Genomic DNA, 13,094 nt, shown 5'->3' with positions numbered 1-13,094 from the left:
TGGTGATCTCTTTAGATCCTTACCTAACTATCTAAATCAACACAAAAACAGTCCTAAAGTGAACACAAATCATGCATAAAGGTCCTTAGTCTTTTCATCGTGGTATTCAATTCATAGACACCTCTTAAAGGCTAAACCAACAAAAAGATGCTCCCAAATGAGTACATAATCCTTTAAAAGAGCTTTAGGGTCAAAAATGATGGATTCCTACTAAAATCTTAGGCTCACAAAAAATTTCAACAAGCACCCTTTTCTATTGTTAGCTTCCTCATTAGTTTAATTTTTACGTTTTCTAAAACTAGATTATAGCCGAATTTTCCTAAATTATCTCTATAACTCCCTCTACTTTCAAAATCCAAAAAATGGTTTCTAATCTCACTTATGATCAATCTATGGGTAACTATCTTTTGATAGAAAGGATAAGGTGCCTAACACCTTCCTTGTCCCCCAACCGAATCTCCTTACCTTAGTTCTCTAGGTAGGCAAAAACCCATTTATTTTTGAATATGTGAATCACTACAAGCCAACAATTATAGAATTTTAAAAACATTTTTGTGGTGTCCATTCACACTCAAACCCTTTGAATAACGATGACTCTTAAACTTATGTAGATGAGCTCAAACCTTTAAAAAGGTTTTGAAGATCACGTATTTACAGATGTCCTATATCACTTACAATTTTCAAAACAAATTGATCATTGGGCCTATCAATTTTTAAAGAACTAGCTTTGAATTGGGTATCCCAAAGCATTTTGAGTAATCATTCTTAGATCATAATTTTTCTTATCCAAGAATGTGATTTTGTTGAGTCTAATTAAATGAAAATATTAAACAAAACTTGTTTAATATTCACCTAATTTCATTTCCATATAATTTGATTTCCATAAAAGCGTTATAGCCATTTCTTAATGAGATTAGAGAATGATTAAATAATCCAATCGTTGGTTCCATAGGAAAAATGACTTTTATTATGAGGTACATTTATTCAATAGAGAATTTAATATAATTCCTAAAAGTTAGGACAAATTTATAAGTGAGCCCAAGGGTTTTAGAAGTCAACCATTGGATTCATTGGGCCTTCCAATGCTCCAACATGTAAGACCAATTCTAAACAAATTGTTGAACCCAATCCCTAGATTTTAGAACTCAAAAAGTTTTTAATTTTAATTGATGGATTCTAGATATGGTTAGTGAATTGGCTACTAAAGTAGTTTGAGAAAAATCTTAACTTGTAAGGATGTTTGACTTCCAAGATTCTCTAAAGGTTTTTTGCTTGGAGGCTCAAAGTCTTTCGAGGGGTGCAAGAGATAAACCTTGGAGAAAAGTTGAAGGAAAAAAAATTGTAAAAGATGGATTCCTTGAACTTTCTTGGAGAGAGATTAGAACAAAAGGGAGGAGTTTATTTTCAATGCGCATTGTTATAAGTTATCGTCTAAGCCGTTGGAAGGTTTTATATATATATATATGGGAAGCCTCTGGAGGCCCTAAAAAGAGCCAAACATTTTTCTAAAAAGGGGTTAGAAGTTTCGGAATGCATTGATGTTTTGTGAGATGATCTCTATGGTATAAAGACCATCCTCACTAAAAATCAGCTCTTTCTGAAACTTCTAACCCTAGTTTACAAGTTGAACAATCATGGATCATCCAATTTTTGTAAATCACTATTGACGGGGTTAGAAGTTTTGGAATGGACTGGTAAGGATGATCTCCTCATCATAGAGATCATCCTCACCAAAAATTAGCCCATTCCGAAACTCCTAACCCATACATTGAAAAATAATTTGGCACAATGTTTGGCTCTCTTTAGGGCCTTCAAACACCACCATATATGTATATATATGACAACGTTCGGCAGCCAAAGTTCTAGACAAAATTTTGTCCTATATGGCTAAAAAGTTTCAGAATTGGCTGATTTTTTGCAAGGATAATCTCTATGGTGAGGAGATCATCCTCGCAAAAAATCAGCCCATTCCAAAATAGGGATGGCAACTGGGCAGATTTGGATCGGGTAAACCTAAACCCGTCCACCGCCCTCAATTATATATGCGCACCCCGAACCCGCCTCGACCGGGACTCAAGTCTTAATTTTTTGTCCCAAACCTGCCCCCGCCTCTAATAGGTTTTCCCCACCCTGCCCCGACCTGATAGCCCTTCAAACCAACCCATTTTAATTTTTGTACCGTGTTGAGGTGTGAGAAATAATTTAAGAAATTGGGGTATTGTAAGTAAGAAAAAAAAAGATAGTTCAAGAAGGTTTGAATCTGAGATGGTCTCTATGAGTCTTACCACTATGCTAATCAATTTTTCTTTTTTAGAAAGTATGTATATATAAACATTGGGGCGGGGCAGGGCGGGTTAACGGAACAGGGTATATCAAAATCATCCCTGCCCCGAAACCAATTCGGTTTTTTATTTTTAATACCAAACCCGCCCCGGAACCATTTAAAACAATAAAAAACCAACACTATAGGGAAGGGACGAAATTTCCATCCCAATTCCAAAACTTCTAACCCCATGAAAAGTGATTTTGAACTAACAGTAAAAATTGGCGGTTCACAATTCTTCAACTATTAAACTAAGATTAGAAGTTTTAGAATGGGCTGTTTTTTTATGAGGATGGTACCATCCTCACAAAAAAAATCAGCCATTTCTAAAACTTTTAACCCATATAAGACAAAATGTTTTGCCTACAACTTTGGCTACATTTTTGGCTCTTGAACCTAACTCATATACATGTATATTTCACCCCTAAATCAATCAAGGTGAGATCTCAATTTATTTAATTTTGATTTATAATCATATTAAGATATATGTGTTCAAAATTCAATGGCTATTGTTTTATAGGGTTTGTTTAGATTTATAGATATTCTAAAATCACGTATTTCCACAATTTTTCTGAAATATTCCCATCACATGAATGATCTTATCATCAAACACCACTATAACAACAAAACAACATTATATTAGTATTAGGAGTAATTTGAAACCAGACCCAATTCATAACGACCATTTCTTCCTTCTTTTCTTACTTCAAATTTAATTTGTGTATAATCAAACCACTCCATAAATACAAGGAAACACTTTTCCTCTCTCTCTCTCTCTCTCTCTCTCACACACACACACACACACACACACACACACAAACACACAGAAAAAAAAAAAAAGGCCCGGACCAGAGAGGCCCAATGGTCCATGCAGAATGAAAAACCATACAACATTCATCATCTTCACATTAAAATGGTATCAGATCCATGCCTTGATACCCCTTCATCATCACATACTAGAACATTTTCAGACTTCAACTAAATTAATTTCTTTCACACCCTCAATCTGAGAAATTAAATAATAATAAATAAATAAATAAAAACTCACACTGGATGGACTTTATGATGAAATGTACACAAAGAAATTGTATAGGAGAATGACAGCCAGCAATATTATTATCTGATCGAGTATGGAGATGGTCTTTTTAATTTGATTAAGATCATGTTTTAGAGTTGCAGGTGAACACATGAACTCTATGGAGTAAGAGAAGCTTCCGTTGTCAACGATTGGTTCCTCAGAAATACATTTGAATTCACCATGGCTCCATTCCTGAATTCATGAACCCATTTCTCCTTAGATATAAATAACAACTTGCCTAACATGGAAATTTGTTGGGAATCTATTCAACTTAATTGGACCTCAATTAGGACCAAATATCAAAATACATCATCATGGATTCTTATGTCAATTTGATTCCACTCCAATTCTATGCACCAATTAAACTAAACTTATATGGGTCTCAATTGTTTGTGTCATTCAGCCCACCTTGAATCAACGGGCTTCAAAGTTTTGAAGAAACCATCTCCATTGAATTACATGTGGCATTTCCAAGGAGGTGTTTCAAATTTTGATGAAATGTAGGGCTGTGAAATAAATTTAAAATTCCACGTGTCTTATAACGAGGAGCGTTCCTTCAAAGTAGGACTGTTGAATCAACCTAGACGAATCTAAAACTAGGGCCTTCAATGGACTGGTTTTTGGCCCAGCCTGCCATTGATCATGTTTGGATAGTGCTACCAGGCCTATCTGGTCTCACTTCGTATTTAAGGCCAAGTTCGGGTTTCAAGGTAGACCCATTGGCAGCCCAGTCTCGTGACTTATATTAGATAGGTAAACAGGCCTGAAAACAATGAAAATTTATTTGGTCTAGCCCAACCCAGACCAATCATTAAATGGGCCGGTCTTGGTGTAGGATTTTGATGTCAGGCTGTTTGCATGGTCTGGCCCATTGAGAGCCCTGCATATCTAAAGAAATCCATGTACAGCTTTGTTCATTGTTCGAGTTGAGAGAATACGATCTTGCTAAGTCATTTTCATGGCAAAAGATGTTCACTTGAAAATAATACTGGATTCAGAAAGAAAATAATCTCGTCGGCCTTTAATTTTCTTAATTTTTCCAACATATAAGTAAATGCTTTTTAAAAAAAGAATAAGAAAAAATATATTTACCAAGAATCTATGAAAGTTTATTTTTTCATAAAAGTCATTTTCAACAAAATGTTGAAACAAATTGGAGAAACATTTTCCTTACTAACTTAGTAAGATTTTAAACCTCACTAAGGGTCGTTTTGCTCAAATGCATTACCACATTAGCAATCCAACACCACAACCCTCTAAATTTCATCAAAAAACTCAGATCCAAAAAATAATAATAATAATAATAATAACTCAAAAGACAATTTTGAGCTTAATCCAAGGTTTTGAAAATGGACAACTACCGAACTTCCACTTAACTTAAAATTAAAATTCAACAATTAAAACTAACCCTTTTTTTTTTTTTTTATGTGTGTGGGGTGGGGGGGAATCAAAGTTCATAAGAAGCATCACATGATGTTTTTTGATGTGACAAAAGTCCCTTAGTAAGGGTGAACATCCTTGCTAACTTAGAAAAAGGCTATTTGGACTCAACAAATCATAGATAAATTGAAGGTGTCAACTAGGCTAGTTGCCCATGTTTTCGGAATTATCCCTTTGAAAAAATGTTTAAAATCAAGGTGTAATTTCAAGATCTCTTGTCCATGATTTGTTAAATTAATTAAATAAAGAAAAATGAATAGATCGTCAAATTTTGTCACCAACTTGATTTCACCCCGAGCAAACAAACAGACCATAAGCATTAAATATTAGAAATCTCATTACCTCAAGTTGCTTCCTGATGATGACAACAATGGTGCTACTGCTGATATTGAAAGACAGATAACCTTTCTGGGATTGTACATAGAGCTTGTGATCGCCATCGAAAAGGTAGAGACTTAGAGCGTGAGGATCAAAAGAATCCATATTGATCTCTTCTTGATCATCGCATGTTGATGTTCGATCGTCGAGAATATTATGATTGTGTCTTTTAAATCGAAGAATTGATTCTCTCTCTTCAATCCTCTTCTTGTGTGACTTTCTCATGCATTCTGAGAAAATCTCACCCACACTATCAGCAACAGCTTCGAGCCGACTGTACATATTCTCCATTTTTTCACTGAATCCAGACAAAGCATAAGCATTGGAAGGTGCCATTTTAAATGTATTTTTTATATCTTATGTTATTATACACTAGAGGGTGTTAGAACCCAAAATTCTATATTGTAGAGACGTCAATAAAGAGGATTTAGTAGAAAACCTTGATGGATAAGAATCTTACTAAAAGTGGATCTCTAGCCCTCTATTTCTACTTCTTTAAATAGATCAGCACCTCATAATAGAATAAGGCATCGCATAAAAATGTGAGAAGAGATTGGATCTTGAATTGAGGTGGTTTCCATCAATCACTAAAACCTTACTTGATCCAACATAGAGAGGAGAGAGAAGGTGAGTTTGGAAAATTAAAGAAAACATGGATCAAGGTTCACAACTTGAGGATTTGCCCACATCGGATCATTAGCATATGGATTATGAAAGGCACATATCTAATTATATCTTGAATCATCGGTTTAACTTATAGCACAAAGTAAATATCCTAAACTTCTGATATTTAGGAACATGAATAAATTTCTTAAGATATATGAACGATTCTTGATCTCGATAAATTATAAATTTATAATTATGTGAATAAAGATTTGTATATGTTATAAATCTTACAAGTGTATGGCATACACCTTTGCACATGAAGGTTAAAATTATACTTATAACTAATTTAAAAGATTATTTTAGAATTTTTTTTATCCATTACTATATATATATATATATATAGTGACTAGTCAAGAAAAACACATGATCATATCTTGACCATTTAAACATGAAATCCAACGATCACAATTTTATTCTCAAGACAAGTATCATTGGGATTTTGTCATCGAGATATAAGTAAATCCCAACCATTGGATTTTGTGTTTACAAAGCCGGTCAGATCATATGTTTTTCAAGAGGCATTCTTGATAATTTGCCCAATCCTATTAACTTAATATAAAGTTACTCTCGTAATTGAAATAATATAATTCAATGTGGATTTTTTCATTTTTCTTTTTTTTTCGAAGGCATGCAAGGGTAAGGCTAGCGTGAAGGTGGACTTAACGAGTTTTGAACCTAGATTATGAGATCAATACTCCACACGCCTTACCAACTTCACTAAATTGGCCCTTTCTAATTAATGTGGTTTTGCATAGACAATACTCACTTTTATTATTATAATAGTAAAGATAAAAAGTGTTAATTATAATTAATGTTGATTTATTAAAATGCATTTGTACAAATAATACTCACCCTTCTCTCGTTATAAAAGTATTTTATAGGCAAAAATATTTTGCATGGTCCCGTCTGTGTGATTCATCTTCCTTAATTGATTAAGAAAATCCCAAAAATGAATAGTCATGAAATTTACCGCATATTAGGACATTGGTAAAAGGGGGTTAAGAAAATGTAATTCCATTAAAAGAAAAGGTACTAAATCATGGTGAATGCACGCAGTCCAGGTCATGATTTTAAAACTCCATTTCACATCTTATTTCATCCAGGCCCGATATCGAGTCATCTCGGATGAGTTTTTCGATACGTTTGAGATGTCTCATTCAAAAAATCAAAAAATTGAACGTGAATCCTAAATCTCCGTAAAAAAAAGTGACTTTGTGAGTAGATCTCGTTCAACTTCTATATACCAAGTTAACTCCGGCGATACGTTCTGGGACGAGTTTTAAAACCATGGTTTAGGTACGCAGATGTGTGATTCTGTGCACTTGTCACGCCATGCGTGTATCCACCGCGTGCATTCATCATTATTCCATAACATAACAGTTGACACCGTTTTCTGTTTTTTAGTGAAAATTATGTCCGAAATGAAAAATTAACCGAAAAACTAATAACTAGTGAGGATTTCGGCTTTTTACCTTAATAATGTTTGATATATTTCGGATCCGATTTCTTCTCTTAGCATCTCCTTTCCTGACCGAAAGCAGAAGAATTCCTCTCGATTAAAAATTTTCAATCCGAAATTCCCGTATAGATCTCTCTTTTTCTCCTCTGAAATTTGAAAAAGACACTCAGCTTCTGCTACAATCGATTGTAACTCATCACCCGAAATCCCGTGACCAATAAGCCGAAACAATCCCAACTCCCTAGCCGACTCCAAAAGCTGACGAGTTGAATCGTCGTTTCTCAATAAAATCGAAGTTAAATCGATCTCAGCCGGAACTCGACGACTCGTACTCGCCGGAAAGTAAGATTCCGGCAGAATAAGGTCAGGAACCTCAAGTGTTTTCTCGAGGTATTCGGAGAGGATCCGATCGTCAACTGCGGCTGATCGTGATCCTTTAGCGTTGGCGATTGGTGATGGAGGTGGTTTGAAGGAGAACAAACGATTTCGAGTGCGTAGGTTAGCCATGGAAGCTTATGACAAGGAATAGAAAATGAAGGTTTGCTGTGTAGTTTGTTTTAATGAGCGTTTTGGTTTATCCGGGCCCAAAAACGCGTGCATTAAGCGTAGTACGCACGTCTACATTTTTTTCTTCAATAAATAGGTCATAAATATAAAACCAAATACAACCATGGTTTTAAACTCGATATCACATCTCACATCTCGTCTCGTTCAGTTCTGATACCGAGTTGATTTGGACAATATGTCTCGTCTTGTTCAAGTTGTTTCATTGGACATTAAGACAATGATTTTTAACCATTTAAAAATTCTGAACAATTCTATAAAAATTCAAAAATGATTCCTATTAAAAAATGAACCTAAGAAAATATAAAATTAAAAAAAATCGATTTGGGGGTGAAAGAATAGAAGGTTGAGGCTTTTAACTCGTTTGTCTCGATTAACTCAGACGAGATTTTGAAAATATCGTCTGATACGTCCTGTTTAACTCGTGAGTTAATCATTTTCTACACTGTCTCATTTGTATCACCCGAGATATTAGAAAATATCGTCCAAGACGACTCACTTATCTCATGATACGTAGTCGTCTCAAAATACTTTGTGAGTTGGTCTCATTCAACTCTGATACCGAGTTAACTCAAATGATGCGTCTCGATCTTGGGTGAGTTTTAAAATCATGATCTCTATTCGATCTCATCTAGTCCGAGTTGACTCGTTCAAAATCATCTCATTTAGTTTGCTTTGAAATTCCAATCAATGTGATTATAGGCCCTTGATCCATAGGATGGCTTGAGACCATTAGTTTTAATCTCGTGAACTCGAACTCCGACTTGAATGTCCAATGGGTCAAGTCAATTAGAAAACTCCCAACCCAACTTTAATGGGTCAAATAATAAATAAATAAATTTTATGTCTTTTTTTAATAATAACATTTATTTAATATTTTAAATAAGTAAAGATATTTACATTTTATTATCAAATAAACATTATATATAATTGGGTTGCTAGATCAATGTTTTGATGGGGTCGTGAAATCCAATTTCAACTTGGACAAGTTGATTAGTGACTCGATGATTTGCCAAGTTTACTCGAAAAGTTGGTTCATTTGAGTTTTTGGGTCCAAATCACCTTGAAATCCTACTTTGATGAGTCAACTCTACTGAGTTTTGAGTCGGAGGAGTATTAAAATTTAAAACTATGCTTAAGGTGTGTATGGTGGGCCTCATGTCCATTTCAAAAAAGCATCAATCTGAAAAAGAATAGAAAGTGGTGGGTTGAAGAAAAGGAAAGTCAGTCAAAATTGGGCCTAAATGACTGTTATATATAAAAGATTAAGGCCCACCACAAGAAATTAGTGAAGCCCACAGCTTTCTTTTTTTATGAAATTATGTTTGGTTACGAGGTTAAAACCATACCAGCTGAAATTAATCCTGGCAAAGGAAAACCAACTCATTTCTTAGAATCTGTTTGTACTGATTAAAGTCCAAAATGCAGAAATTTAACTGTTCCATTGGGATGCCCTAATCCTATTTTGCAAACACCCTTTCTACTTCGGCTATAAAAATTTGGGTAATTTAGTAAACTCCCTGAGAAATTGGTTATGTTAGGTTTACTCTTTGGTAAAAAAACAAGATTAATTAGGTTTACCTTCCAAAAAAAATAAAAAATTATCCCAACCGTAAAAAATTGATTTTTTTTTCAAATTTTGATTTAATAATTGAAGTTTTAAAGGGTATTTTAAAAAATAAAAAGTAAATTTCATGGTTAAATCATCAACAAAAAGAGGTGTTGACTTTCGATAATCTTGCATTTTGCTAGAGCTCCTTTCATGGTTGAGTACTAATTAGATTAAGTATTAAATGAACAGTTCAAAATTTTAATGCATTAAAGATGCATGATCGATGGAATTAATATTATTCTTAGGAAAATTACCAAAGCAGTAATTTATTTTATTGAAAAGTGCAATTTTATTAGCTAAGTTGGGACAACAAGTGGAGAATTGATCCCGTGACCTAGGCTCAAAACCTGTTGAACCCACCTTCACTCTAATCACTAACCCTTGTTTGCTTCGTAAAAAAAAATATTTTTTATAATTACTAAGCCAATCATATTTTTAATATGTATGAATAATGTCATATATCCAACTTTGTAATTATTTTTTTCTATAAAAATGCCAAATGGTTGTTTGATATTCAATTGTTGTGCAAACAATTGGTTTAATTTACCTTTATACCCTTAAGTGTAGACTCACATAAGGGTCTGTTTGTTACAGATTCCAGCTTCTGTCTCAGGATTATATGTCTTGGAGAAATAAAAGTTTAGAGTTTGGAAAGTTGCGTTAAAGAGAATCTTCTCTATTATAGAAACTGACAAAAAAGTAATAGAAGAAGTAGTAGAGAAAAGTCAAATTGATTATGTTGTTTGATCGAAGAGTTATGAAGAATGAGGGGTGAAGCATTTACCAATAAACGTGTTTTTTTGACTTTTTCGACTCAAAATCCAAAAAGTCGTCGAAAAACATCATAGCAGACGTACCCTAAATAGCAAATATGATTGTATATCAAATAATCATTTTCATAAATAAATTTACAAAATCAGTTATATGGATGTTTTCATAAGTATTAAAAATTGGCCAATTCAATAATTTTTGTGAAATACTGCACAATTTTCTTAAATAACCATTATTCATTTTTAAAATAAGCACCGCATCATTTCGATTAGACTTGAATTTGTAACCAACCATACTCTAGAGGTATTGATTTAATTATGGAAGCATAAGCTATTAGGAAGAAAATGATTTGGTAAGCGTAGTATTATATGAGTAATAACCTGATAAGTCAACATGATGATACCCTTTCTAAAGCTAAGTTAGGTGTGTTTGCACTATTAAAAACATGCTTTTTTTGATTTTATTACCCTCAATCAACACATATCAACCTCAAATATACAAGATGATTGCATTGATGCTTGAAACATAGAAATCTAAGGATCACATGTAGATCATATTGCACAATCCAAGCACATAGCTCCAAGGGCAGAGCCAAGATTTTGTCAATGTGGGGGCAACTAAAATCCTTACAAATGTTTAAAATTCTTGTGGGGACAAGTGCCCTCAATGTAGATCTGTAAAATCTCAAGTTTTCGATTTGTGTCTCGAAGAAAAATAAATAATGAAATTTTGATAAAATCCTGAAAGTGAGACTTAGGGTAAAATTATAGAATTTTGTTATAATCATTTTTAATGAAATCTGACCTCACCATTGGATTCAAAATGGTCGAAAAACATTCTTTAGCCTATAAGCAGCTCAAATGCGAGTCCGAACAGAAAAATTGTAAAACCCCCGATTTGTGAGTCGGACTAGGCTAAAATAATGACTTTTTGTTAGAGTAAGAATTTTTAAAATTCGATCAAACTATTAGGTTTGTAACGAAAAATTATAGAAAGTAGATTATTTAAATATCATTTTTGGAGACTAAAAAGTCAAATTATCCTCAAAAATGAAAACGACATCAATTTTAGGGTCCCATCGGAACGAAAAAGTAAATTTTTATTAGAGACATAATTTGTAGAATTTGACTACATCATTAGATTTGAAATGAAAAATTAAACAAAATAGAGTATTCATTCGTCACTTTTGTCCCGTAATTGTATAAATAATTTTTTTTTAAATACTATTCATCGTCATTCCAACTCGTTCAAAATCAGCCGTGATTTCTTTTTAAAAAATTAGTTTTTTTCAAACCTTCAACCTTCGATTCGCTGCAAACGGTCCGTCTTCGACCTTCAACGTAGAAAGGAAAATCGTCCGCAGCCTCGTTCTTTATAAAATCCACTCAATTTTCTTTCGTTTTCTCGCCTTTTTCACCCCGTATCATAAAAAAATCAACCGTAGATAATACGGGGGTTTCAAAAATTTGACCCTAGATTTTATCTGTTTTGAGGCCAAACCGTCCTTCGTCATAGAAGGGAGAAAGAATGACGACATCGAGATATTCAAAATCATCAGGTCAAATTCAGAAATCAGTCAACTCTAAGTTCAATCTGCCTTGATTTTCGTGCAAATCGTCTCGATTTCCGTACACGTGCTTCAATTCTATCACCTAGAGATTAGTAAGGACTCTCAATTTCTATTGATAATCATAGATTGTGAAAACTGCATTTAGGATTTTTATCAAAAATTTGTATTAGGTTTAAAATTTGTAGAATTCTTTTTGTTATTTTAAATTCACGCCAGAACTTGCATATTTGATATATTTAATTGTATTTTATAACAAATTATACATGGGTATGATATTTCATCAGGTTATTTCCGTCAGTTAGGTCATGTGTACCACTCGGACCCTGTTTTGATCTAAGTTTTGTATTTTTTCAATTTTATTGAAAAAATAAACTTAATAGTTGGAAAAATAATTTAATATTCAGTGAACTTATATTGAGTTAATGAATATCAGAAAATGAATATATTTTTTTCCGAAAGATTGAAAACTATGAAATTGGAAAAAGGGGATGAAATGTAAATTGTCAGAATCACACCTGAGGGGTGATGTCTGCATTTTACATCAAAAAAGATTGAATGTGACACCTTTTGCACGTGCCAAACTGGGCCCGTGATCAGCTGGGATAACGTGTGGTAGCAGTGCTACACATGGCAGGCTCCATGAGCTGACATGTAGCTGTGAGGTAGGAAATACGGCTAAGGAGTGATATCTTCATTTTACATTATTGTGTTGTGTGTAGGTTAATGAACGGATATCCTAGGATAATGTTATTGGTTGCATATTTATTTACTTTCTATTAGCGTGAGGCGCTGTTTACTTTTCTGTTCTTTTATTTATTTTAGGCTGAGTGGCCACAGTTGCATGGTAGGAAACTAGATATTCATTCTCAACCTTGTATTGTTGCTTTATCTTTTATTTTCAAATAAGAATAATATATATGTAGTTATTTTGTGAGTTGTTAAAGAGTTTGTGAATGCCTAAAGGGATAGTGCGTCATATCATACGAAGTGGTGTACTATCCTAGGATGTATGGTAGGGACAACCAAACTCATACATGGTATGGAACACGTATGAGAGTGGAGCCACAACTGGAATCCGGGTTTATTCCTCTCTAACTTTACTAGTGAACTTGTAATGTAAAGGTGGGTCTTATACGAATGAATTGTATATTTGGGAATCACATGCACGCCTGATAAGTATAGATGAAGATGATTAGTCAGTGATCACTAACAATCTATAGTAGTCGAATGTTC

General features: G+C 33.6%; 1 protein-coding gene across 1 annotated transcript; it reads right to left on the bottom strand.

Annotated features, from left to right (window-relative positions):
• Positions 1 to 2,322: 2,322 nt before the first annotated feature.
• LOC147386598 (2-oxoglutarate (2OG) and Fe(II)-dependent oxygenase superfamily protein) lies at positions 2,323 to 7,948 on the bottom strand. Its single transcript, XM_086424485.1, has 3 exons — positions 7,358 to 7,948; positions 5,184 to 5,517; positions 2,323 to 3,593 (listed from the first exon to the last, which is right to left on the bottom strand). The coding sequence occupies exons 1-3, from the start codon at positions 7,849 to 7,851 to the stop codon at positions 3,384 to 3,386; spliced, it is 1,038 nt and encodes a 345-aa protein (XP_086280611.1). The 5' UTR covers positions 7,852 to 7,948; the 3' UTR covers positions 2,323 to 3,383.
• Positions 7,949 to 13,094: the final 5,146 nt, after the last annotated feature.

The sequence above is a fragment of the Akebia trifoliata genome, chromosome 14 (assembly GCF_017979445.1).
Source record: "Akebia trifoliata isolate Shusen 1 chromosome 14, ASM1797944v1, whole genome shotgun sequence".
Lineage (NCBI taxonomy): Eukaryota > Viridiplantae > Streptophyta > Magnoliopsida > Ranunculales > Lardizabalaceae > Akebia > Akebia trifoliata.
Note: the sequence above shows the minus strand (reverse complement) of the source record. Positions and strands in the feature narration are given on the sequence as shown.